At 44.4% G+C, this 25,894-nt stretch overlaps 1 protein-coding gene across 2 annotated transcripts in view; it reads left to right on the top strand.

Moving 5' to 3' along the window:
- Nucleotides 1–12,960, top strand: part of LOC117365401 (septin-2A) — a 117,536-nt gene extending 104,576 nt beyond the window's left edge. For both annotated transcript variants that reach the window (XM_033955800.1, XM_033955801.1), the window contains exons 12-13: nt 166–262; nt 11,805–12,960. In XM_033955800.1, the coding sequence (XP_033811691.1) occupies nt 166–237 (72 nt within the window). In that variant the 3' untranslated portion in view covers nt 238–262; nt 11,805–12,960. The remainder of the gene's footprint in view (nt 1–165; nt 263–11,804) is intronic.
- Nucleotides 12,961–25,894: the final 12,934 nt, after the last annotated feature.

Here is a 25,894-nt window from a genome sequence, read left to right on the forward strand (position 1 = left end):
GATGTCAATGCTCATTACAGATGTTTGGATATTTTACTGACTTTTAATCACACTAACAAGTAGAGGTTTGTGATCCAGAGTGTTACTAGCACAGGTTTCTGGCCTTATATGGCTGTTGATTGACACATCTTGTGCTGTAACCAATGGTGTCTTTTCTCCCTGCAGCTGCGCAGAATGCAGGAGATGATTGCACACATGCAGGCACAGATGAGGATGAAACCCTCAGGAGACGAGTGAATTGCTATTGTCCCAAACACACAAGGTATATTACATCTGAAAGCTTATCCTGCCATGTGCTAGTATTTCTCACTGAATTTAATTTCTACTCCAGATATGCTGAAAACTGATCTCTACCATTAGACTTTTTCTAGACATTGGTTTTTAATTCCATCTAGCTTTACTCAGATGAGGACGATAGTTTACAAAGGAGTTACATGGGAAAATTTAATGGGCTAAAAATTCTTTCCTTTAGTAACTGAGTGTCATGGCTTAAAATAATAATAATAACTTTATTTTTCTATACCGCCATAATCTTGCGACTTCTAGGCAGTTCACAGTGAAGACAAGCTGTACAATCAGCAAATTACAGAGTATAGATAGAAATGAGAACATTCAGCGGTCAGTGAGCAGGTGCCAAATGGTTAGGAGAATGATGTATATAGGTTGTTGAAAAGTATTAACTTAATTTTCATATTGCATTGAAAAACATTGCGCATCAGCAGAAAGCTGGATACGATTGTGAGGAAGACATAGTAATATACAGAGAAAATGGGGTTCCTAATGGAGAGGAATCAATGAGTACGGGTGAGGTGAGGTAGCTTTGATCGTGTAGGGAAAAAATCTGGCTAGGACTAAGAGCATGTGGGGTCAGTATGAGCTTTATTACATACATTTTCCATGTGTTATATAGCAGGTGGAAAATCTGTGGATGCTCTTTAATTTAATCTAATCTAATCTAATCTAAATCTTGGGTTTATATACCGCATCATCTCCGCAGATGGAGCTCGACACGGTTTACATGGTTAGGGAAGGAACGGAACTCCAGTGGAATTATATAAGTATGAGAGAAGAGAGGTTGGTGTGAGAGTGCCAGGAGCGGGACGGGGTTACGTTCTGGAGAAGAGCCAGGTCTTCAGATGCTTACGGAATGGTAGAAGGGGGCTCAAATTGCGGAGAGGGGAAGGGAGACTGTTCCAGAGCTGAGTGATTCTGAAAGGGAGGGAAGAGCCAAGTTTACCAACAAGGGAGATGCCTTTTAAGGAGGGGTGGGATAGTTTTAATTTTTGAGTGGATCTATTATGATCCCATTGACCCTGGACTTTCAAAAGAATGCCTGATAGGGAGTTTGTTTGGAATTAGCAAGCTGCCTGCGAATTTTCAAAAATTTCCTTAAGATTTACAGAATGGTGCAGATGTTGGAGTGCATTTGGTTGAAAAGTGGTATACACGGTCAGTATGTGCAAATCCAAACTCACAAAAACATGGTAAAGATACTCTCTGTGGTAAGCTATCAAATATGTTATTAAAATCCAAGGGGTAAAAACATTCTTATAAACAAAATCGTATCATAAGAATACACACTTTATTTTTTTTAATGCACCCTTGCCAGGGTTTGCTAGTCTTTGTATATTTGCCAGCAAGGCCCTCCCTGCCTGTAGCTCTTCACGTGCCCATCCTTCCTGCATAAAAGCCTGCCCACCTCCTTCACTGCAGCTAAATCTCCTCTCATTAAGTAGAAGGCAGCTTCACAAAGGAGCTAGCTTCCATGGTGTGAAGAAATGCATTTTCTATAGCATTTTCTAATTTGCTACAAGACTTTTAGTGCTTTTTCTAATCTAAACTAAACTAAACCTTAGGTTTGTATACCGCACCATCTCCACAATCGTAGAGCTCGGCACGGTTTACAGCAGGGGTGCCCACACTTTTTGGGCTTGTGAGCTACTTTTAAAATGACCAAGTCAAAATGATCTACCAACAATAAAATTTTAAAAAAACACAAAGCACACTGTACACATAGAAAATGTTAATTATCATTCCTATTCCAGGGTTTTTCAAAGAGGTCAAAGCAGATGACTCTATGCACTATCACCTCAGTAACAACCATACAAAAATAGACAAATATACCCCCCTCCCTTTTTACTAAACCACGATAGCAGTTTTTAGAGTGCAGGGAGCTGCTTTGAATGCCCAGCTCTCAACGCTCATAGGCTCCCTGCGCTAAAAAAACTCTATTGCGGTTTAGTAAAAGGGGACCTTAGTGTAAAATATAGACAGCAGATATAAATTCAGACACATTTTGATCACTAAATTTAAAATAAAATAATTTTTCCTACCTTGTCTGGTGATTTCATGAGTCTCTGGTTGCACTTTCTTCTTCTGACTGTGCATACAATCTTTCTTCCCTTCTTTTAGCCTGTATGCTTCCTCTCCTCCAGACCTCATTCCTTCCCCCAACTTTTCCTTCCTCTTCCCTGCCCTTTCTTTCTCTCTGCCTCCCTTTCTTTTTTTTCTGTTTCTTTTCTTTCCTTCTGTCTCCCTGCCTTCCCTCCCCCAAGCCACTGCCATTGCCATCGGGGACCAGGACCCAAACGCCACCAATAACAGGCCCGAAAGCCGACGCCGCCCCAAGCTCTCCCTGCTTCGGCCGACCAGCATTCCTTTCCCGATGTCAATTCTGCTGTCGGGGAGAGGAAGGCTGATTGGCCCAAGATCGCGATCGACCTATTGGGGGAAATGCTGCCGGGTCCTGCCTTCGCGGAAACAGAAAGTAGGCAGGACCCGTCAGCAAGAAGAGCAAATGCTTCACTAACCTGTCTCCCGCCTTAGCCCATAGCGAACGCTTGCTTCAGAGCTCTCAACATGTGCGTGCCGGCTTCCCTTCTCCCCCCGCTCCCCCCGGACATAACTTCCGGTTTCGGAGGGAAGAGAAGGGAAGCCGGCACGCACACGTTAGAGCCACGGAGCATAAGTTTGCTACGAGCTGAAATCTCCAAGCCGGGTTTTTTTTTAAATGTTCAGCAGCGGCGGCAGCAGCTAAAAGGCCCTAGGGAGAACACTGGAGAGGAAAGCTGATCGGCCCGGTAGATCAGGACGGCAACACGAGTCTATCACGGAGCCCGGGATGGGCTCCGCGATCGACTCGCATTGCCTTCCTGAGCTACTGGTCGATCGCGATCGACGTGTTGGGCACCCCTGGTTTACAGGAATTGGGATGAGAAAGGAACTCCAAGGAAAGGATGAAGATCGGAGGAAAGAAGAATGTTTAGAGGACTAGGATATCAAAGGAGGAGGGAGTGTTACATTTTTGAGAAAAGCCAGGTTTTCAGATGTTTACTGAAAAGTTGGAGAGAACTCAGGTTCCGAAGAGGGGAGGTAAGGTTGTTCCAGAGCTCGGTGAATCTGAAGGGGAGGGAAGTCCCTAGCTTTCCTGGATGGGAAATGCCTTTTAATGAGGGGAAGGATAGTTTCAATTTTTGGGTAGGTCTGGTGGTATTACGATTTGAGGAGTTCCAAAAAAGTGGAATAAAGGGAGGAAGGATGCCGTGAAGGATCTTGAAAGTTAGGCAGATGCATTTGAAGTAGACTCTGGAAATTATCGGAAGCCAGTGAAGCTTGGACAGGAGCGGTGAGACTTGATCAAATTTACTTTTTGCAAAGATAAGCTTAGTCGTAGCATTCTGAATCCGTTGGAGTGTGAAGGTTTTTCTTCATTAGGCTTATGAAGATAGAATTGCAATAATCCAGTCAGAAGAGGATGATGGATTGGACGAGGACGGCAAAATGCTTTTGATGGAAACAGGATCTTACTTTCCTCAGCATGTGTAGGCTGAAAAAGCATTTTTTTACCAGGGAGTTGAGGTGGTCATTGAAGGACAATGTAGAATCAATTATGATGCCCAGGACCTTGCTGGAGAATTCGAGCTGCAGAGTGGAGCCGGAGGACAGTAGGATTGAGGTGGGTAGCTGAACTAATTTTTGGGCCGAGCCAAAGTAGTTTTGTCTTGGACTCATTCAATTTCATTTGGACGGTGTGGGCCCAAGATTTGGAGGTTCGCAATACAAGAAGATATGTTCTCTGAAAGGTTAGAAAGGTTTGTGTCGGTCTTGAGGAAGACAAGGATGTCATCAGCATAAGTGTAAATTGTTTCAAGGGGGGATATATGGAGGAGTTTTAGAGAGGACATATAGATGTTGAAAAGGATAAGCGATAGAGGTGAATCTTGTGGGACTCCACAAATTGGTTTCCAGGGGGAGGATGAGGTGCTATGCATGTTGACAATGTAGGATCGGGAACGAAGGAATTTTGAGAACCATTCAAGGACTGTAGAGGTGATGCCTATCTCGGAGAGTTGATAAATTAGAATATCGTGGTGGACAACGTTGAAAACAGCAGAAAGGTCGAATTGCAGGAGGACGGCTAGACACAGGTGATGCATGGAGCTAAATGTCCTAGATTGTGGAAGCTTTGCCAGCACATATTCCAGGATAAAGAAAACAGTAAGGGAATCCATCTTGGTGATGGTTTCTTGACATATTTTGTTTATTATATAGGAGAGGCCTACCCATAGTTCTGCTTAGCACCCACCATGCCTCCCCAGTTTCCAAACTGTTTCTGGTATAAAACAAAGGAAGCACTTTTCTATCTCAGAAATCTTTGTAGGTCAATATGTTAACTAATCAGTTTATAAATTCATTATCAACTATTTTAAACCAGATTGAACCTTGGATGGCTGCTTTCAAATTGAAATTAAATATGGAAAAAACTAAATTTTTCTTAGCAATCCCCAACAACAAGATTAAAGAAACAATAATACATGTGAATGGGCTGGACTACAATATCAAACAATCCATAAAAATATTGGGAGTAACTTTGGACAAACATCTTACATTGGAAAAACATACTGATTTAATATTCAAGAAAAGTACAGTATGTTGGTGCTTTGGAAGCTTCAAGAAGCATCAAGAAGTATTTTGATGAAAGCTCTTTTTGCTTGCTAGTTCTATCCTCTATTTTAAGTATTCTGACTACTGTAACATTATATATTTGGGTGCTTATAAGAAAATTCTTAAAAAATTGAGAGTGGTTCAGAATACTGCTGTTTGCCTCATTTTTGGTCTAAAAAATGGGAGCACATTACCCCTTTCTATCAAAAACTCCATTGGTTGCCGTTGGAATCCAGAGTCTTATTTAAATTTTCATGCATTTGTTATAAAGTAGTTTTTGGTATGTTACCAGGTTATCTTACGCCTCATTTTACCCTGAGTTACACTAATAAGAGTACACGAAGAGTACATCTGTTTGCATATCCCTCTATAAAATCTTGTCATTACAAGAAGTTCCTTGAGAGAACCTTCTCATTTCAGAACATAACATAAGAACATAAGAAATGCCATCTCCGGATCAGACCTTCGGTCCATCAAGTCCGGCGATCCGCACACGCGGAGGCCCTGCCAGGTGTACACCTGGCGTAATTTATAGTCCACCATATCTTTATATGCCTCTCTTAAGGAGATATGCATCTAGTTTGCTCTTGAAGCCTAGGACGGTCGATTCCGCCATAATCTCCTCTGGGAGGGCATTCCAGGTGTCAACCACTCTCTGAGTGAAGCAGAACTTCCTGACATTAGTCCTGAACCTGTCCCCCCTTAGCTTCATTACATGTCCTCTAGTCCATGTCAAATTGGACAATGTAAATAATCTTCTCTGCTCTATTTTGTCGATTCCTTTCAGTATTTTGAAGGTCTCGATCATATCCCCACGCAGTCTCCTTTTCTCAAGGGAGAATAATCCTAGTGTTATAAGTCTGTCCTCGTATTCCAGTTTTTCCATACCCTTCACCAGTTTTGTTGCTCGTCTCTGCACCCTCTCCAGCAGTTTTATATCCTTCTTTAGGTAGGGAGACCAATGTTGGACGCAGTATTCCAAGTGTGGTCTGACCATTGCCCTATAAAGCGGCATTATAACTTTCTCCGATCTACTCGAGATTCCTTTCTTTATCATGCCCAACATTCTATTTGCCTTCTTTGCCGCTGCCGCGCATTGTGCCGACGGCTTCAGGGTCCTATCTATCAGTACACCCAGGTCCTTCAGGCTTGCAAAAATTACGGTATATTAGAAGCTTCCTCTTGTCTTGATTTTAGAAAACAGATAAAGACACAACTATTCAACAGGCTGGTATCTTAATATATCTTGTTTTTCAACTTAGAAGCGCACTGGTATTGCAGTTCGACTTGAGCAGTGCCTTCGACCTTGGCTAAGAGTTTCTGATATGGATATCAATCTTCAAGACAGATTAGCCAATATTCCATTTTTGGGAGATGAGCTTTTTGGTGATTCCATCAAGGCAGCTATGCAAAAATTGACTGCATGAAACGAGTTGGAATTCTTTGGTTAGAACATAGACTAAGCCTTCGATTTCAAGACAGGCGGCCAAACCTTCTTATTCATATCAAAGACAATATAATACTAAGCCTTCTGTTTTTAGACCACCACCACAAAAGAAGCAGAAGCAACAAAGGTCTCAGAAAGCTCAGGCAGCAGCCCCTCAAAAGCCTTCTCAGTCTTTTTCACACACTTCTCGAGAGTATAGCTGCTGTTCCCCCCTCTCTCAACCTCTTCCTCATCCAATTTGAGGTTGTCTACAAATCTACCATCAACATTGGACTCTGATAACAGCTGACCTGTGTGTTTTAAAAGTCATCAAGGAAGATTACTCTCTTCATTCTGTCACCATACCTCCAAATCATCCTCCAAAAGAGTCCTCTTTCAACCTGCAGCAGACGTCCCTTCTTCAGGAAATAGAGGCTCTGCTTCAATTAAATGCCGTAGAGGTAGTGCCCCCTCTCGGAGAAATCAGGGGTTCTACTCCAAGTATTTTCTCATCCCGAAGAAGACGGGAGGTCTACATCCAATTCTCGACCTCCGAGATATCAACAAGATCCAAGGAACTCTATACCCATTATTGGATCAAAACGATTGGCTATGCTCTCTAGATCTAAAAGAAGCTTATACCCATATTCCAATTCATCCTGCTCACAGTTTCTTCAATTTTGTATTTCCCATCAACACTTTCAATACAAAGTTCTGCCCTTCGGCTTGGCCTCCTCTCCAAGAGTGTTCACCAAAATCCATGTAGTACTGGCAGCAGCATTAAGAGATCAAGGTTTTCAAGTTTTCCCCTAATTCGACGACTGGCTCATAAAAGATGCCTCTCCTCGGGGGTTGTGCTCAGCAACACAGTCAACAATCCTGTTCCTTCAGCAACTTTCCAAAATCTCAACTTCGACCCTCTCAAACTCTACAGTTCATTGGAGCCCTGCTCGATGCCATGCAACTCAGGACATTCCTGCCTCAACAAAGACAGGGCATCCTGATTCAACTTTGCAGTCAAGTATACCATCTTCCGTCCTTCTCATCCAGACAAATGATGAGACTATTAGGTCATATGGTGTCTACAGTCCACGTTACCCCTTTCGCGAGGCTTTATCTCAGAACAGCTCAGTGGTCCCTGGCATTTCAATGGTCTCACGCTTTAGATCCTTTTTCACAGAAAATTACAGTCACATCGCTTCGTCAATCTCTTCAGTGGTGGATGAATTCATCAAATCCTTCCAAAAGGCTGTTGTTTGAAACACCTCCACATCAGAAGGTCCTGATCACAGACTTGTCCATGTATACTTGGGGAGCTCACCTGGACAGTCTCCAGACGCAAGGTCATTGGTCTGTGCAAGAACAGAAGTTCCACATAAACCTCTCGGAATTCAGAGCGGTTCACAATTCTCTCAAAACTTTTCAGCACACTATATCCATTCACTTCCTCCTGGGCCACACGGACAATCAAGTTGCAATGTATAACATAAACAAGCAAGGAGAGATGGGTTCTCTGATTCTCTGCCAGGAAGCTGAGAAGATTTGGACCTGGGCAATTGCTCGAAACATATTCCTCAAAGCTGTCTATGTTCAAGGAGCACAAAATACACTTGCCGACAAACTCAACAGATATCTTTGACCGCACAAGTGGACGCTTCATTCCAAAGTGTTGCATCTGATATTTTCTCATTGGGGGACTCCTCAGATAGACCTATTTGCATCCACCAGCAATCACAAACTACCTCAATTCTGTTCCAGGCAATACTCTCCTCCTCGTCTGGAGGCAGATGCCTTCCTCTTGGATTGGAGGGACAAGTTCCTTTATGTGTTCCCTCCAATTCCTCTCATTCTCAAGATGTTGGTCAAGCTCAAACAAGAATTGGCCATCATGATCCTCATAGCACCTCGGTGGCCCAGACAACCGTGGTTCTCCCTTCTACTTCAGCTCAAGGTCAAAGACCCAATAACCCTCCAGATCTTTCCATCTCTTCTCACTGTGTCACTTATATCCCAATCTGCAGTCGTTACACCTGACAGCCTGGTACCTCTCAGTCTGATCTCGACAGACACTGATCTTTCTGATCCAGTCAGAGTCATTTTAGAAGCATCCAGAATACCACCTACACAGCAGTACTACCAACAGAAATGGACATGGTTTTCAGCATGGTGTGATCTTCATCATTAACATGTTTTATCCTCCTCCATACCTTCATTGTTGGAATATCTTCTAATCTACACTTATCCAACTCAGGTTTTAAAACCACTTCAGTCAGAGTTCACCTTAGTGCTATCAGTGCTTCACCTTAGTGCTATCAGTGCTTTCCATGTTCAAGTCAACAAAAAAATCTCTTGCAGTTCATCCTCTTGTTTCCAGATTTTTGAAGGGTTTTTTCAACATCAAACCACATGCAGTGGTTTGGGATCTTAATGTTGTTCTCACCAGACTTATGAAACCTTCAATTGAACCAATGTCTTCTTCTCATCTTAAATATCTCAGATGGAAAGTGGTATTTTTAATCTTCATCACTTCTGCTCATCGAGTGAGTGAGCTTCAAGCATTATTGTCAGACCCACCTTTTACAGTTTTCCATCATGATAAAGTAGTTCTTCGCACCCATCCTAAATTCTTGCCAAACGTGGTCACGGAATTTCATTTAAATCAATCTATTGTGCTTCCAGTTTTCTTTCCAAACCTCATGCTCACCCTGGAGAAGCAGCTCTTCATACCGTGGACTGCAAACAAGCTTTGGCTTATTACTTATAAAGGACTCAGTCTCGCAAAACCTGTCCTCAACTGTTCATCTTCTTTGATTCCAACAGATTGGGCCGCCCAGTAACCAAGAAAACTATTTCCACATGGCTTGCAGCCTGTGTTAACTTCTGCTATAGTCAGGCTGGGGTGCAGCTCCAGGGTCATGTAACAGCACATAAAGTCCGAGCTATGGCAGTTTCAGTTGCATTCTTGCGATCCACTCCCATTGATGAAATCTGCAAAGCAGATACTTGTTCCTCAGTTCACACGTTCATGTCTCTTTATTGTCAGGAATCATATTCCAGATGATTAGGGCATTTTGGCCAAGCAGTCTTACAAAATTTATTTTATGGTGCTGGTAGATTGCCTCATAAATACAACTCTCTCAGGAAAGAGGCATTTTTTCAGGGATTATCACCCATCATTCTGCTCTGTGTTCTCGGAAGTTTTATGTTGTTGGGGGGAGTGGTGGAGCCTTATAAGTAGCAAATCCTCAAGAGAGGTTAGCTTTAGCATTAAGTATGAAGAGATTAGAAGCATGTAGCTCAAGACTCCCTGCCATGGGAAGATTTGAAGATTCTCTCTTTAGCTGCTTTGAAGTAAAACTTTGGTCCTTCTGTACTATTTTCCACCCAACATTTATATTTGTAAAGTGGAGTAGAATAGGTAAAGATTAATTTGTTTACCCTTTGCACTTTTGCAAAGACTAATGCATATGCTATTAGTAAGTAGACATTTTAAAGAAACAGAGGAAAATAATTGTTGATCCCTAGAACTGGATTATGTGGTAAAAGCAGCTGGTGCAGCAGCAGTCCATAAACTGTTATTAAAGTAGGCCTAGAGAAAGTCACTTTTTATCCCTGGGGGATAAGTAGCATGGAAACTTTCTACTTTTTGTGATCCTGCCTGGTATTTGTGACCAGGATACTGGACTTGATTGTCCTTTTGTCCCGACTAGTATGGCAAGTCTTACGTTCTTATTAGTATTTTAGATTTAATGACTCATTCTTTTGAATCTGAACCTGAGGCAAGTAACAGTTGGGTACAGTAGATGGTTTGCTACCTAAGAAGGCTTACAATCAAAGAATAAAGGAGATGATGCAGAAAACCTTGCAGTAGACCATACAGCTTCTACCTTGAGTTTTCTGCTAAAAGATAGCTGCAGGATGCATTATTCATTAAGAATGCAAATTATTGCCATATTAAAATCGTAGCAGTAATCTGCAGCTCATTGAAAAATGTCCTCAAATACTATCTATATATCACTGCTTCTTACACTGCATGATCTAGTCTTTTCAAGTCATATATCATAATGTTTATGTATTATGATTTTGTTCCACTGATGTAGTTAATGTGTTTCACTGGTTTTTTTTAATTGTATATTATTCTGGAAAAAGTTATCCTCCCTGTCAGTGCTTGAGCAGTGATTGGCTCATGCATTGACAGGTAGGGTTACATTAAAAAAAAATAATAAAATAGAGTAACCTAACCCGATGCACCCCTCACTTAATCACACTCAGACTCCCTTGCTAAAATAGAACTTCCCTTGTTCCACCCCTCCCAAGTCCCTGGTTCTGACATCACTGTTACACCCCTCCCCTACCTGACCCAACCTGAATTTTTAAAAATTTGTCCTTGTGATATAGTGGATCCTCTTCCTTTCCCTTCCTCCATCCTGCCCCTAGCAGAACAAAATACACTCACTGGTATCTAGTGACACTCACCTCCCAGAACTCCATACCCAAAAAGAGGCCCACTCACTCCTGCTTCTGGTGCTGTCAACTACAAAATTGTGGTGCTTTGTCCTTTGGTGATAGCAGTGCCAGAGACAGGAGTAAGTGGACATTGCTGCAGTCTCTTTTGAGGTTGAAGGGGTATGGGTTGCCTCTGTGAGGGGTCGGGTGGGTGGGTGGTTGAGTGAGTGAGTGCCCTTAGACATGAGGGAGGGTTTTTTCCTTTCTGGGCTGGACTGGAATAGGGAATCCAACTGACCATCAGGGATTGATGTTTTTTTCTTTTTCTTTTTTTTTAATTTAGATCAGGTGAGGAAGGAGATGTGCCAGTGATGCTAGGGTTTTGGAGGGTGGTGGAATGTGGCAAAGGAAAGAGAGATGGGGCTGACCTAGCAGTAGGTTAGGTTTCTGGCATTGAGCCCCCGAGGTAGATGACAGCACATAGCCCTGCATTGCTGCAGGCTAGCTAATATTCTCTTTAGGCTGCATTTTAATATGCTGTGTGTTGCTGTCTACTGCAGGAATAAACCTCTGCACAGAAACCTTTAACATTTAGCAACCATTAACAAGAAGATGCACTGTTTGTTAAGGATGCATTTTAGCCAGCAGTTGCTGTCTACATCACCCTATAGTGATTTGCCTAAGGTTATAAAAAACAGGTGAAGTGGAATTTGAACCCTGGCGTCACTGATTTGCATCTTACTTATCTAACCTGTAGGTTGCTCCTCTGCTGCTTAGAACAAGGTAGGAAACTCCAAGGAGGAAATTTATAAAACTTAATGTCTGTGTAAATTTAAAGTTTACTTAGTTTAAAGGGAAAAGAAAATCAAGTGAAGCAAATAGGGGCAGGGTCCTATTCACAGAAGCAGAGTGAAGATTATGTCAGGGGTTTAGCATAAAATAAAGCTCGAAGATAAGCAAAGGATAATGTGTCTGTGTTTTCTTTCAGCGGCAGTGTGATATTCTCTTTCAGAAGATCTTTGCTTTCCGCCCTGTATTTGGCAACAGATTCAAGAACAGACGCACTCCAGGGCAAAGATCATCACTAGCAAGCACCATTGTTCCAGGACCATGTTTTGAAATAATTTAGTTTAGAATGGATTTTCCTCTGCACTCCCTTGTCTTCCTGTTAATCATGTTCTTATACACAGCAAATTCCTCTCCATGTATCTCTCTTAATACACATATAACTATGCATGTACACAGAATCATCATTATTCAGCATTTTGTACTAGCCTTTTTTTGTAGGATTATTACGATGTCACAATTTTATTAGTGTTTTCATTGGGCTCTTGGCCACGTTTTGACCTCAACAGTAGTTTTTCTTGGTACACTGTGCACACAGGGTTGGTTGTTTTTACTAGAAAACAGCAATAATAACCCCTTTCTTTTAGTGTAAATCATGAAACGTTCCTAGCAGAGCCTCCTCCCTCAACTGTGTAGTGGTCAGTCAGGCCTGCTGTACTTTCTTTAAGCAGTAACACTCTTTGAAACAAAAATGCTTTCTAATTAAAATTTTCCTAGAATTTGGGATAAGCCCAGGCCAGGTCTTCGCCCCTTCCTGCTGATGTATATTGCTTGAGGCCGGGGGGTAGGGGCAGTACAGTAGTGAATGGGGAACAACCTAACCCACCAATCATTTTGGGGTGGGGGAGGGGTGAACTGTAGCTTTATAAGATTTTCCTGCCAAGGTTGGAAAGCTCTGTTTACCTCAGAGCCTGTGGCTGGGCTGAAAGGCTACTTAAAAGACCTGGGGCAAATCCTTCCTTTACTTCTGTGGCAGGCACTTTGCTGTCTGTGAAAGAGACACTATGAAATTTAGGGTATGCACATGAAACTTCTGACTGATTGGAAATAAGTGCCTCTTTTCTATAACTAGTCATGCCTTATGTCCTGAAATGTTTTTCACAGACACTCTAGAAGCTTGCTTTTCCTGTCATTACTCAGTGTTGCTGGACTATAATTCATGTATCATTTCATCCTACTGCCAAGTACAGCTTGGATTATGCCAAAAGCTTTTATATATAAAGTAACACTAAGATTTGTTACAAGGGTTGAATTTTTTAAGTAAACGGATATTATAATAAAAATTAGTTACCTTTTTCCTTTTGAATCACCTTTGTAAAAGTGTACAGTAAATAACATGTTCAAAGAATTGGAATGTTTGTTCTGTGTGTTACTTGCCCTGAGGAACAGAAAAGGGGATATCCCAGCCTTTGTCTATAATAATTTTGTTTCCGAGGCTCTACGTTAATTTTTCCCAGATGAAACCCTAAAGGCCCAATTAAAGAATCAGACAATCAGCAATTCTAAAATATCCAGTAGTGAAGATGATTTATCTTGTTTCTAAATCTATTTTAAGTGTACTTCCAGGTATATAATGTAATAAGATAGGATAAATGAATATGTTCTCACCTGCAGTGCATTTTTGAGCAATCTGTATATTAGCAATCCATGAAATTTACTTCTAAAATGCATAACCTGCTACTTGCAGTTGACTTGTAGGGTAACAGAGCTTGACAGAAAGGCTTATTGTAATTAGGAGCAGAGAACAGGGCAGTAAATCTATGAAGAAAGCAATGTATTGGGTACCAGGGGATTCCTGATTGCCTTCCTGGTAAGAGAAGTTGCTGCTTTCTTAAGTTGAATGTAACCAACCCTTCCTCTCCCTTTTGGATCTTAAAGCATCCAATTTGGATCACTTTCCTCTAACAATATTTCTCCGAAAACAAACAGGGGATATACAGGCACACTTGTTGGGCTCAGTCAGAGACTTCACCAAGAAGTGTAACTGCATTCTCCTGCTGTCTATGGACACCTGTTGCAGGTAAGCAACTTTACTTTTTAACAAATCTGTGTGCCATGCTTTTAATTGAATACTTCAGATTTTTTTCCTACAACAGCAGCATCTGCCATCCAATGTCCACACACAAATCTAAGTTTGATAATAGTATATGGAAGCATTTGCAGATGATTAGTAATCAGCAGCTATTACATATGTGAAATAATTTCTAGAATGATCAGCTCAGACTGTCAACACTGGCAGGCTTTTGCTTCCTGATTGTTATAAATGTTAATTCAAAATGCAACATGTTGGACATCACAGAGCAGCTGTGAAGTATTTGAATGATGACAGTTGGCCCAAAATGTAGCAGAATGATGAAATCTTTAAATGATGTAGCAATTTTACAACCAAAATTGATTCATTTAAAAGAGCAATACATTTTTTAAGGAATAGTTTGATATACTGTATGTTCAAGAAAACAAGTGTGTTAAATGGTGCTGCTTTCCAGAAAAATGAAGCCCGTTCATGCTTATTACATGTTAGATCAGTGATAGCTTTGTAGTAACAGGCTCTTGCATGGTTGGTTACTATGCTTAAAGCCTTCCTAGTAGAGCAAGGGTGTCAAAGTCCCTCCTCGAGGGCCACAATCCAGTTGGGTTTTCAGGATTTCCCCAATGAATATGCATGAGATCTATTAGCATACAATGAAAGCAGTGCATGCAAATAGATCTCATGCATATTCATTGGGGAAATCCTGAAAACCCGACTGGATTGTGGCCCTCGAGGAGGGATTTTGACACCCCTGCAAGTAGAGGGTACTTTTTGCAGATGATACCAAGAATGGTAACGGAATGGATTCCCTGGAGGGAGTGGAAAACATGAAAACGGATCTGCAAAAGTGGGAAGAATTATCTGATGTATGATAATTAAAATTAAATTCAAAGAAGTGCAGAGTGATGCATTTGGGGAGTAGAAATCTGAGGGGAGATGTATGTGCTGAGAGGCAAGAGGCTGATATGCATAGACAGGGAGAGGAGGTGATAGTGTCTGAGGATCTGAAGGCGACAAAGCAGTTTGACAAGGTGGTGGCTGTAGCCAGGAGGAGACTGGGCTGTAAAGAGAGAGGCATAACCAGCAGAAGAAAGGAAGTTTTGATGCCCCTACATATACAGGTAATTGGTGAGACCCCACTTGGAATATTATGTTCAGGGTTGGAAGCCGTATCTGGCCAAGGATATACGAAGACTTGAAGCGATTCAGAGGAAGGTGATGAAAATGGTAGGGGATTTGCACCAAAAGAAGTATGAGAAGAGACTAGAAGAACTCAACATGTATACTCTAAAGAAGAGGAGGTTAAGGGGCAATTTGATACAGATATTTAAAAATTTGAAAAGGAATTAATAAAGGACCAAATCTTTTACAGAGAATGGAAATTGGTAAACTAGAGGACACAAATTGAGGTTGAGGGGCATTAGACTTAAGAGTAATGATAGGAAATTATTTTGCATGGAGAGGTGGTAGATGCCTGGAATGCCCTCACAAGGGAGGTAGTGGAGAGAAAAACTGATGGAATTTTAAAAAGTGTGGGATGAACACAGAGGATCTCTAATTAGAATAGGAATAGGCAATCTTTAATGGTCTGAATCCCACAAAGAAGATGGTTTGGATAGGCTGGAGTGAGCTTCAACAGCAACACCAGTAATTGGAACCTAAGGACAATACCAGGTAGACTTCTAAGGTCTATGGCCCAGAAATAACAAAGAAAACCAGCCAGCTTTTTGTTTCCTTCAATTCAGCCAGCCAGCAACTAAAAGGGCTATATCTTCATGGATTGCACATTGCATCAATTTTTTGTTATTCATAAGCTCACGTTCAGTCTCCTGGTCCTATTGGAGCGCATAAACTGTGAGCTACAGCTTCCTCCATAGCAAACTTAAAATCGATAACCATTCAGGATATATGTAAAGTTGCAACCTAGTCTTCAATACATACTTTTACAAAGCACTATTATTTAATCCAAGGCTAGTCACAAGATGTTCGTTTTGGACAATCGATTCTACAAAACTTATTTGCACTGTAATGGCTAGCCCACACCCATGTAATTCCTTCAGCTTGGTACTCACCTTCAAGTGTGCCTGCATATCCCCTGCTTGTCTCTGGAGAAAGCAAAGTTGTTTATCTGTAACAGGTGTTCCTTAGCAAAGCAGCAGATGAATCCAGAGACTAGTGGTATAGCTCACATCGACCAGCAGGTGGAGATAGAGAACTGATTAACAGTTGGCCTTAAAGCCTGGTGTTCCTCCTGTTGATTCAGTTTTGCTCTATCTCCCAGCAGGGATTGAGCTAGCTCTCTAGCTCCTGGATTCTGGCTGGTGCCGGATAAATTGGTGTTCTGTTGAATTCCTCTGTTGAGACTAGCTCTCTTCAGTAGGACAGGGGTGCCTGGCTGAGCGGTGCCGGCTTTAGGAGTTACACCTGGGCCCTCCCAGGTCCCTTCTCCACCCTCCCCTCCGATTGATTGAGGGGTTTCTTTAGACGCTGCAGGAGTTTTCTTTCTTCATTCCAGTATACAAAAAAAAAAAAAAAAAGGCGACTTCCTGCCTTGTGCTGAGCCGAGCCGTGTTTTGAATCGGCTTCCAGTATACTTACCAGCTGTATCCTGGCTTCTGGTAGAGCGGGCGCAAAATTAGGTGAGTGAGTTTACTTACTCGTTGATTGTGTGTCGCGTTCCCGAGTGCAGGGTTGGTTGGTGGGCGGAGTCGGCGGTCGGCGGCGTTCTCCGCGTGTGTGAAAAAAAAAAAAAAAGAGAAGTTTGTTTTTGGCGTGCCGGAACGCAGGATGGCAACGGAGGCTGGTCAGCGGTGTTCGCGCTGTGGGAAGCGCAGAACACCGTCGGGCCTTTGCTCTGCCGGGTGTTCGAACGCACCGGCAGACGATGCTTTTCTGCAGGCATGTGATGTAGCCATTTCTGTAGCATGTGATGTAAGGGAGGCACGATCGATGTCCCCGGTGCTCGAGGTCGACTCGGGGTTGCTGCAGGGCTCTTCCATGGCTGAGGGGAGTTCGGCAGCGGTGGGGGAGTCTGGAGCGCCAGAAGAGGTCGCGGCCCCGCTCCCCGGCACGGATCAGGGCGGTTCAGCGGCCCTTCAGTTTGGCTCATTTTCGCCTGAATTTATTATGCTGTTGCACCGGGCATTTATGTTACAGGGCTCGCAGCCTGCCCTGCCGGTGCCGGTGGCCGGTATGTACCTTCCTGTGCCCTCTGCGTCTGCTGTTTTGAATAGTGATACTGTCAGACCGTCTGCGGGTACGGTGGGGTCGCCAGGGCGGTCGCAGGTAGCGAAGAAACGCAGACTCGCGGACGCGGAGGATAATCTGCCAATGTCCCCTTTTTCTCTTCCTGAATCTTTGGAGGAAGGTGAGGTCTTAGATTGGGAAGCAGAGGATCCCCCGGGTAGAGAAGTGGATGACCCGTCCGCTCTCCGTCTGTTTCATAGAGAAGAACTTTCTTCCTTAATTTCAAAGGCATTGCACGGTTTGAATATCTCTCAGGAAGATCCTAAGGTGTCGGGTAACCCCTTGATGGCAGGTACGCGTAGGCCGCCTAAATCCTTTCCGGTGCATGAAGCCATGCAGGAGCTGATCTCGGCGCAATGGGATACGCCGGAATCCAGTCTAAGAGTGGCAAAGGCCATGTGGCTCTTGTATCCGTTTGACCCGACCGAACTCGAGAAGTTTAGGTTGCCCAGGGTGGACGCATTGGTGGCAGCGGTAACAAAAAAGACTACCTTACCGGTGGAAGGGGGTGTTACACTGAAGGATGCACAGGATAGAAAGATTGAATCTTCATTGAAAATGTCCTTTGAAGTAGCTGCGGTTACCTTGCAGGCCGCAATTTGCAGCTCTTATGCTGCGCGAGCTTGTCTGCAGTGGTCGCAGGGGATGGCGGATAATTTAATGGAGTCCGGGGGTTCTGTCCCTTCGGAACTCGCTGATTTGGAGTCTGGTTTGGCTTATTTAGCAGACTCCTTATATGATATTATTCGGGCTTCTGCGAAGCAGATGTCTCTTTCGGTGGTGTCTCGCAGATCATTATGGCTCCGTCATTGGGCGGCAGATACTGCATCCAAGCTGCGGCTTGTGAAACTCCCTTTTAAAGGGGGTTTATTGTTTGGGGAAGATTTGGATAGATTGGTGAAGGATTTTGGTGATACCAAAACACAGCGTTTACCGGAAGATAGGGCTAGGCCCCCTGTGAAGTCCTCATCGTCTAGACCGCGATTCAGGGATGTTAGGAGATACAGGTCCGGTAAACCATTCTTCAGAGCTGCTTCTGGTTCATTCTCTTCCTCGAGACCTAGGTTTCAGCAGAGAAATTCCTTTTGTACGACGAAACCCTCTTCAGGTCAGCCAGCGTGTGCCGCAACAAGTCGCGCTCCACAATGACGGGGTCTTGGCCCCCTCCGCCTTTCCCTTAGGGGGACGGCTGTCGGCGTTCTGGGCGGAGTGGGCCAAGATCACGTCAAATCAGTGGGTTTTAGACATTATTCAAGAAGGGTACAAGTTGGAGTTCGCCTCTCCCGTCGTAGATTCTTTGTTGGTGTCCCCACTGCCGTGCAGTGGGGCGGCCAAGAGAGACTCGGTCCGCAGAACTTTGCAGGGGCTGCTAGATCTGGGGGCGGTGGTACCGGTGCCCCCGGAAGAGGTAGGCCGCGGGATATATTCCCTTTACTTCATTGTACCAAAGAAGGGGGGGTCATTCAGACCGGTGCTGGATCTCAAAGGGGTCAACAGATTTCTCAGTGTTCGCCATTTCCGGATGGAGACGGTTCGCTCGGTTATTGCGGCTGTAAGACCGGGAGAGTTCCTCACGTCCCTCGATCTCAAAGAGGCGTACCTCCATATCCCGATCTGGCCTCCGCATCAGCGGTATCTGCGGTTTGCGATTCTCGGCCAGCATTTTCAATTTTGGGCAATGCCCTTTGGTCTGGCAACGGCTCCCCGCACCTTTTCCAAAGTAATGGTGGTGGTAGCAGCCTTTCTACGCAAGGAAGGGATTCGGGTACACCCTTACTTAGACAACTGGTTGATCCGCGCCTCGTCCAGACAGGAGAGTTTTTCGGTAACTCAGAGAGTAATCTCTCTCCTTCAGTCGTTGGGGTGGATTGTCAACTTTCCCAAGAGCTTTCTGTCCCCATCGCAGTCTTTGGTGCACCTGGGGGTCAGGTTCGACACGTCTCTGGGGAAAGTGTTTCTACCCCGAGACCGGGGAGAGAAATTGCAGGCTCAGATTCGCCTACTTCTCGGGTCGCCCAGACCTCGGGTTTGAGATTATGTACAGGTTCTGGTGGCGACTCTGGAGGTGGTCCCCTGGGCTCGGTGCCACATGAGGCCCTTACAACAGTCTCTACTCTCTCGTTGGTCCCCAGCATCTCTGGACTACAATGTGCGTCTCCAATGGTGTCCTCGGGCGGCTCGCAGTATGCAGTGGTGGCTACACGAGTTGCATCTTTGGCGGGGCATGCCGTTGGCTACGCCGGACTGGGTGGTGGTGACAACGGATGCCAGTCTGCTGGGCTGGGGGGCCCAGTGCCTGCAGGCTTCAGTGCAGGGGGTGTGGTCCGGGGAGGAGGCCCAGTGGTCCATCAATTTGCTGGAGTTAAAGGCGATCAGACTGGCGCGGGCTTTTCAGTCCCTGATTCGGGACAGGCCAACCAGGATCTTTTCAGACAGTGTCACGGCGGTGGCATATATCAATCGTCAGGGGGGCACCCGGAGTCCGCTGTTGGCCGAAGAGGCAAGGAGGCTGTTTCGGTGGGCAGAGGTGCATGTTCCGCTTCTGTCGGCGGCACACATTGCCGGTCACGAAAACGTGCAAGCGGACTTCCTCAGCAGAAATCTTCTAGATCCAGGCGAATGGGAGTTGTCGGCTCGAGCTTTCAACCTGCTAGTCCTTCGTTGGGGGCTGCCAGAGATGGATCTCATGGCCTCATCCCGCAATGCGAAGTTGCCTCGGTTCTTCAGCAGACGCAAGGAGAGGGGCTCGGAGGGGGTGGACGCGTTAGCTCTCCCATGGCCTCCAAATTCCCTTCTGTATGTGTTCCCGCCTTGGCCCATGATTGGTCGGGTGTTACAACGCATCTCTCTCTTTCAGGGCAGAGTGATCCTGGTGGCTCCGGATTGGCCGCGTCGGCCGTGGTACGCGGATCTGATTCAGCTTTCAGTAGGAGATCGGATAACGTTCCCGGTAACGTCGGACTTGCTAACTCAGGGTCCGATCTTGATGGAAGATCCGGCCCGCTTTGGTCTTACGGCCTGGCTATTGAGCGGTCGAGGCTGAGAAAAAAGGGCTATTCAGAACAGGTTATTGCCACGCTATTTCAAGCTAAGAAACTTTCGACTTCAGCCTCCTATGTGAGAGTCTGGAAAATTTTTGATTCATGGTGTGGATGGCAGGGGATTGCGCCCTTCCAGGCATCTCTGCCGGCTATTCTTGCTTTTCTGCAGGAGGGCGTAGCGAAAGGGTTAGCCTATAACTCTTTAAAGGTTCAGGTGGCGGCCATTTCCTGTTACAGGGGCCGGGTGGCTCGCTCGGCGCTCGCGTCTCAGCCGGACGTGGTCCGTTTCCTCAAGGGGGTTCACCATATCCGCCCTCCGGTAAAGCGAATTTGTCCAACATGGAATCTTAAACTCGTCCTTGGGAGGTTGCAGGGGGCACCTTTTGAGCCTCTGTCAGCGGCAACATTGAAGGATGTCACGTTGAAAACAGTGTTTCTGGTGGCAATGGCTTCGGCAAGGTGAGTGTCGGAACTGCAGGCGCTTTCTTGCAGGGAACCCTTTTTACGTTTTTCGGAAACTGGGGTGTCGGTGCGAACGGTGCCGTCCTTCCTGCCTAAGGTTATTTCTTCATTCCATGTGAACCAGAGTTTGTTCCTCCCATCCTTCCGGAAGGAGGATTGGGGAAAACGATTTTCGTCCTTACGTCTACTGGATGTACGTCGAATGATTCTCCATTATTTGGGGGTGATGAACGATTTTCGTCGGTCGGACCATCTCTTCGTGTTATTCGCGGGCAAAAATAAGGGGATGGCGGCATCTAAAGCATCCATTGCTCGTTGGGTCAAAGAAACTATTGCTTCGGCTTATTTGTTGACGGGGAAGAAAGTACCGGAGCACCTCATTCCACTCGAGCATTGGCTACGTCTTGGGCGGAGTCCGGTGGTATGTCTTTGGAGGAAATTTGCCGGGCGGCAACGTGGTCGTCTGGGAATACCTTTTCGAAGCATTACCGTTTAGACGTAGCGGCCCGTACGGAGGCATGTTTTGGCACTGCAGTGCTGGCGGAGGCGGCGTTGGCGTCCCACCCAGTTTGAGTTTGCTTTGCTACATCCCACTAGTCTCTGGATTCATCTGCTGCTTTGCTAAGGAAGGTAAAATTATGGTCTTACCTGTTAATTTTCTTTCCTTAAGGAGCAGCAGATGAATCCAGAGCCCCTCCCCAAGTGCACGGTCTGTCTGTTGGGTGTTTGTTTGTTTCGGTTGGGGTATGGTTGGCAATTGTATTAATTCAGGTTTAAGTGGCACATGTTCTACTGGAATGAAGTTTTGTGAATGCTCATTCTCCTTTCGGGATGCTTGGGCAAAGTGCATAACTGAATCAACAGGAGGAACACCAGGCTTTAAGGCCAACTGTTAATCAGTTCTCTATCTCCACCTGCTGGTCGATGTGAGCTATACCACTAGTCTCTGGATTCATCTGCTGCTTGTAAAGGAAAGAAAATTAACAGGTAAGACCATAATTTTACCTTCTCCATAGCAGGGGAATGCAGCCACACATACCCACCCACCATCCCCTCAAAACTAATATCTTAATTGCTAGGGACAAAACTGTCAGAGTGAGAGGAGGGGCTCTAGGAATAGGGTCCCAGCACATGCCCAGTAAGCTTCAAAGTTTACCACAAGCTATAGGAGAGCACTGGCATGCAGGCTCAGTCGGAGGACTTCACCTTCAAGTGTGGCTGCATTCCCGTGCTGTCTACAGAGAACATCTGTTACAGGTAAGCAACTTTGCTTTCTACATCAACAAGCAGGGAAGTTTGGGATCTCTTCCACTCTACAGAGAAGCCTATCACTTGTGGACCTATGCTGTGACATTTCGGGTCCATCTACAAGCGGTATATATTCCAGGAGAGCACAATATTCTTGCAGACCCCCTCAGCAGGAAACTTGACTCTTCAAGAGTGACTCTCAGCCCTTCCATCCTACAGCAAATATTCCTACAGTGGGGAGTACCCATGCTGGATCTCTTTGCTTTGCCAGAAAATGCCCAATGCAGCACATTTTGCTCTCTTCGTCCAGCTCCTCATGCCATAGCAAGGGGTGCTTTCTCCATTCATTGGGGGGGCACAACCTTTTCTAGGCCATCCTGCCATTTCCTCTCACTTTCAGAGTACTTCAAAAAGTTACCAGTGACAATGTTCACATCACACTCGTTCCTTGTTGGCTCAGACAAATCTGGTATCTGCTTCTGCTGGACCTTCTGGATGCTCCCCCAATTCCCTTAGGGAGACCGTCCATCTCCTCTCTCTCAGCAGAACAGTCAATTACTGCATCCCAATCTCAGCAGTCTCAGTTTGATGGCTTGGAAATTGAAAGTTCGCTCCTAACCTCCCACTTTCTCAACCTGTGGAAACGGTTGTTCTTGCAGGAGTGCACCCTTCCACTAGAAAATCTTATCAATTTAAATAGAAGTGATTTTCCATCTGGGCACACAAGATCCTATTCATTGTCCAATTGACTATATTTTATAATATCTTCTACATTTGTCAAATTCTGGTCTCAAATCAAACTATCAGATTTTATCTAGCAGCCATCTCGGCCTACCATACTTTTGTGGAAAGCAAACCAATTTCACATCACCCTCTCATGTCTCGTTTCATGAGATCTCTCACTAATCTTAGGCATCCACTTCAAGACCCTCCTCCAGAGTGGGACTTCAGTTTAGTTTTAGATAAATTAATGAAGGCCCCTTTTGAGCCATTGGTATCTGCTAGAGAATGACACTGAGACAAATTTGTCCCCGTCCCAGCAGGAGCTCAATTTCCTCGTCCCCATGACTTTTCTTGCTGTCCCTGTCCCATTCCTGTAAACTATTTTAACCACACAAGCCTCAAACACTTATGATTTTAAAGTGATTGAGGCTTGTGCAGATGAGGACGGAGCTTGCAGGAATGGGGCAGGGGAGAGGAAAAGAACTCACAGGGATGGAACGGGAAAATGTCCGTGGGGACAGGGAAATATTTGTCTCTGTGCCATTCTCTAGTATCTGCTTCTCTTATGTTCCTTAAATGGAAGAAAGTTTTTCTCATAGCTTTAACTTCAGCCTTAAGAGTTAGTGAACTTCAAGCACTAGTCGCGTATTATTCATATCTCCAATTTTTTCCTAAAAAAGTACAATTCAAGATATCTGCAGGACTGCACCCTGGCACTATTACCTGGCTCAAAGCTTAGTGCAAGATGTACATTTTGGTCATTCAGTCTTACAGAGCTTGTTTTTACCACCACCCATCTCCTTTAAGCTTGGGACTCACAGACAAGTGTGCTTACATATCCTCTGCTTGTCTCCGGAGAAAGCAAAGTTGCTTACCTGTAACAGGTATTCTCCGTAGACAGCAGTGAAATGCAGTTATATTTGCCTGCCCGCCCACTATCCTCTTGTCTCAATTCTTTTAAATGCTATAGACAAAACTGACAAGCTGAGCGGACGGGCTCTAGGTGTAGGAACTCCGGCACATGCCCAGTAAGCTCAAAAGCTTACATAGCTAAGGGGAGAGCACTGGCACTCAGCATGTCAGAGGACTTCACCAAGTGTGCCTGCATGCCCCTGCTGTCTAAGGAGAACACCTAAGCAACTTTGCTATCAAGCCCTTCAATCTTTTCAGCAGCTATGGTCCACTGCATCAGAAGCTGCTGGCATATCCAGCTGCATTGTGGCACCCCAATTTCCCCTATCCATCATCAGAAGAAGATTGTCAAAAAGTGCCCTCTTCTAAAATGGAGCTTAATGGAACTGATCTTTGTGCTGTCAGATAAAGTCAACCTAGCTGACTTGTGTGAATGCATTGGTTCCCATTTAGTACTGACCAGTTTGTAGATATTATATTATGAGCTCACATTTTGGGTTTATTTTCTGAACTTGTGCCCTCTGTCAGAGATTGCTTTAGTGTTATAATGAGGTATTCATTCAAGTAGTGAGCCAATTTTAAGCCATTCCAGGTGATAGTTATGAGTGTTCCCACTTTGCAATCTGTTCTTGTAATAGAAGGTTCACACTTGAACTTGGTTGGATTAACATTGTAGACAGGTTCATTTGTTGAGGCTGCTGTTTTCTCATTTTAACACTGTAAAGCCCAGAGCACTTGATGAAACGTAGCAGTCATGTCATCTCACAGAAAGTCACCAACAGCTATTGCTAGTGTTTTCTGAGACCCTGGTTAACTATTTCACTGGAACACTGAATTTAAATATCAGAACAGAAAAAATATTTTTACACTGCATTCTGTCCTGAGCCTCCCACTCATTTGAAATGTTTGTAGTAGTCTGTGGCTGCTTATATTGGCTGTCCATGGACTCTTTGACTCCACCTTTAATGCATGCCAGGATAAACTTACACAAAATATGTGTGACATTGGCTGTGTGTTCATAGGTTCAAGAATACAGAGAAGTGCTTCAGGCTTTATACAAGATGTTTCTAACTTTACATACCAGGACCATTCTCAAACACAGCACAAATAGCTCAAGTACTATGCAGCAAAATGTATGTACCTTGTCATCTTTCTATAACACAAATATCGCCACTTTGAAAGCAGTTCTATTATTAATTATTTCTTTATCACTACCAGAACATACACAGTGTTGTACAGAGTCACAAAGAAGACAGTCCCTGCACAAAAGAGCTTACAATCTAAACAGACAAGACAAACAGGATGAGATGGATCAGTTAACTTGCACCTAGAGTTACATGCCACTTGAGTGTATCAAACGCACCTTTAATTATCAGTTTTGAGTGCAAGATGAACCAAGTGCTATTCAGTTAAGTAGTGTCTAAGTGCTATAGTGCATAACTCCAAGAGTGGTGAACTGTGGGCATGGTGTCAAGTAAAGTGCATAACGTATAGCATGCTATTTGTTACATGGGTCCTTTGGTGTACTAGGTGTGACCTTTTACACCTGCCATTGATAAAGTGCGCCAGTGCTGACTTGCACTGATATAGGTGCATGCACCCATATGCAGTTATAGTATTAGTGCAGTGCAAGTGCACTGATATAGGCACATGCACCCATAGGCATGCGCACCCAACGGTCCATCAAGCCCACTATCCTGTTTCCAACAGTGGCCAACCCAGGTCCCAAGTACCACTGCACTTGCACTGCACTAATGCTATAACTGCATATGGGTGCATGAGCAGTGGAGTTATAGCATTAGTGCACTTGCACAGATATAGGCGCATGCACCCATATGCAGTTATAGCATTAGTACTCAGTGTGTGACTTTGGGCACCAAGTTTTATAATTGCTTCTTGTCATGGAGCTGACACCTGTTGTGCCTAGTTCCAGCGCATGCAGAGCATTTTATTTTGGGAAGATGTTTACTTTGAAAGATGTTTTTCATTAAATATATAAGGAGGACCTTGGTCTGGACATTTGAATTTTATTGGGATTGCATCTTTGCTTGATCTCTAGTAACATATAGCAAAGAACTACTAAGCAAGGGTCACAGCACAGTCATAATCCAATTTGACCAAGTTAACTTCAAACAAATGTCCAAGAGCTTAAGTGATTTTTGGATTCAGCGGTGCAGTCCTCTCCTGGTTCTAAGCCTTCCAAACAACTCAGCACAATGCTGTACAAAAGGATGGTGAACTTTTTGACAGCTGGCACCCTCCCAGTGGGATCCTCCTGTTTGCCATCACCCCAAGAATCCCCACTTTCACCGTCAATGTTTAACATTCTAATGAAATCCTTAACAACCAACCTAAATCTTGCACAAGTAAAACATTTCACCTATACAGATGACAAAATGATCATGCTACCTGTATTGGCTGCATTAGCCAACACCCTCACCATTGTCAAAAAAATGTGTCCATATCATAGAAAACTGGACCACAACCCACTGCCTCAAAACTAAGAACAAAAACAAATTCCTTTGGCTAAGACCTCAACTGACACTCCAAGGATTACAGTACAGTAGACTG

The sequence above is a fragment of the Geotrypetes seraphini genome, chromosome 8, assembly GCF_902459505.1.
Source record: "Geotrypetes seraphini chromosome 8, aGeoSer1.1, whole genome shotgun sequence".
Taxonomy (NCBI): Eukaryota; Metazoa; Chordata; class Amphibia; order Gymnophiona; family Dermophiidae; genus Geotrypetes; species Geotrypetes seraphini.